The sequence below is a fragment of the Suricata suricatta genome, chromosome 16 (assembly GCF_006229205.1).
Source record: "Suricata suricatta isolate VVHF042 chromosome 16, meerkat_22Aug2017_6uvM2_HiC, whole genome shotgun sequence".
Taxonomy (NCBI): domain Eukaryota; kingdom Metazoa; phylum Chordata; class Mammalia; order Carnivora; family Herpestidae; genus Suricata; species Suricata suricatta.
Window position 1 is genome coordinate 53,423,731 of NC_043715.1, and position 2,131 is coordinate 53,425,861.

The window sequence follows — 2,131 nt, forward strand, 5'->3', positions numbered from 1 at the left end:
ATTGTAGAAATACATACACTCTACATCGTTTTCATAAGTCAAGGAGGTTTTATCTTCCTTCTCCTTGCAAAGCAGACCTTCGGTATCTTGAATACCTTGGCGTTGTGGCTAGGAGCAGAAAGGGGCTGACAGTTGGGAAACACAGAGACACGACTGCAGCGAACTGCACAAGGATCATGCTGGGATTATCAAAAAGACTGATTACAAGTTGAAAGACGGAGGAGAGGGTGTAAAAATAGACAAAGGTGCTCACCAGGAGAAGGATGGTTTTGGTGGCTCTGGCCTCTGGGGATGTCCTGGAAGAAGCAGTGGTTCTTCTAATATGTTGGACCCGCTGCTTGTGTCTGTACAGAAGAAAAACCACGGAGATGCTGGACCAGAGCATGAGCCCCAAACATAACACATCAGGGAATGATAACAACACTCCAAACAGTGAGTCTTCCATTTTGTCATGACGATCTGAAGAACAGTATCCAAATTCCTTTTTGTCTGTGATGTTCTTATCACTCGATGTCCTTGTTAAGTAGATGGGAAAAATGATATTTACCAGCATTTGCAGGATCCAACACAGGAAAATTGAGGGGAAAATATATTTGGGAGCTTTAACTTTAAGCTCTGCCCACCTGGAGTTCCTAGGGCTGATTGTGACGGCCTGGTACACACTCAAGGTGCAGATGCTACCAATGGACACTCCCCTCCCCACTCTGTGAAGAAAGGAAAGAAGTTTGCATCCCAGGTCACTGAGGAAATATTTCCGCCCAAATGATGCCATAGTCTGGGGGACTCCTTTACAGAGCAGGGCTAAGACGTTGGCTCCAATCAGGTGCTTATGAATGAAATCTGTGGACCTCCACTCATACTCAGTGAAGGAAAGGATGATATAATGACCGATAAGTGAGAAATTACCCAGGACTCCAATGGTAGTCTCTATTAAGAAGATCAGACCGATTGCCAGATCCGTGTTGTCCATGGTCTCAGTTCTCAGTCACTGACAGTTGCCTTCTGGGCTAGAACTTCCTGCATCTGAGTCTGAGGCATGCGCCACACATATCACGTCTGCTGAAATCAAATATATTCCACTTTCTATTTTTTGCCCCTTGGAGACACCTGCTGATTATTTTCTTTTCACAGTTGCTTTCTGAGATCTGAATGTAGAACATTAAAGAGCTCTTACAATGTAAAATCACTCCTGTGAAGGCACTCATGTGAGAACTTCTTCATGCTTCAGAAATCTTAGGTCAGCACTAGTATGGCTGTAACTAAAAGATGAAGAGAAGACACACTCAGAGCCTACGTATTTGTCCACATCTGCTCCTTCAGGCTGTGTGGGGACTGGGAACTGGTTGGGCTGGAAACGGTGAGAGTGCACTGAGCCTCATGGTCTGCTAGACAGCTCATTACCTGTGTCCATCCAGTAATCAGATCCATGGTTCCTTTTGTTTTGACCCCTTGTGGTTAATTTCAGAGTGGGGTTATTGTATGATTTTCATTACAACAAGTTTCCCTTATTTTAAAGTTTTATTCAACAGGATAATATCAATTATGCATTAGACTTAAATACCTTAGTGAACCTGCATGCACTCTGGTGGTGGCATGCTGCAGGAACCTGTAGTTATATGTAGTAGATGCAAGATGGGCTTGTAATGTGATGGCAACAGAAAGACTCATGTGCTTTTATATGAGGAACACAAGTTTCATGGCAGCAACCAATGGAATTGTTGAATTATCAGAATATCAGTATAATCACATTAACTTTGGCACATGAAACTGACACGATAAATCGGTGTAAGGCAGAATCTAAGTTATTATTAATTTTAGTGATACACCATTTACTTATTAGCGTGTGACTTAAGGAAAACTATTAGCGATGAACTAAGATTTGTGAAATATTAAAACACATCACTGTAAAATGACATCTGTAAGGCATGTATCCCTACACACTTTAGGATTCAAAGTACTCGGTTTTTGTATTGATAGTATAATAGTTTTTAAACACATGGAAAGAACATGATATGAACCTGAAAGCTCCTGTCTGAAAAATCATCATTCTTATGTCAACTGTTCCTTACCTGCCATTATCTAACTTTCAGTGTGATCAACAGATTATGATGTTTTCCATGGAGACTCAATT

General features: G+C 41.5%; 2 protein-coding genes across 2 annotated transcripts in view; one reads left to right on the forward strand and one right to left on the reverse strand.

The window, feature by feature from the left end:
• The window catches only part of LOC115281200 (vomeronasal type-1 receptor 4-like), a 1,384-nt gene extending 414 nt beyond the window's left edge, over positions 1 to 970 (reverse strand). Inside the window, exon 1 of the mRNA XM_029926537.1 lies at positions 78 to 970. Within this exon, the coding sequence (XP_029782397.1) occupies positions 78 to 970 (893 nt within the window). The remainder of the gene's footprint in view (positions 1 to 77) is intronic.
• Positions 1 to 2,131, forward strand: part of LOC115281202 (vomeronasal type-1 receptor 4-like) — a 37,571-nt gene that overhangs the window by 16,266 nt on the left and 19,174 nt on the right. The window lies entirely within an intron of this gene.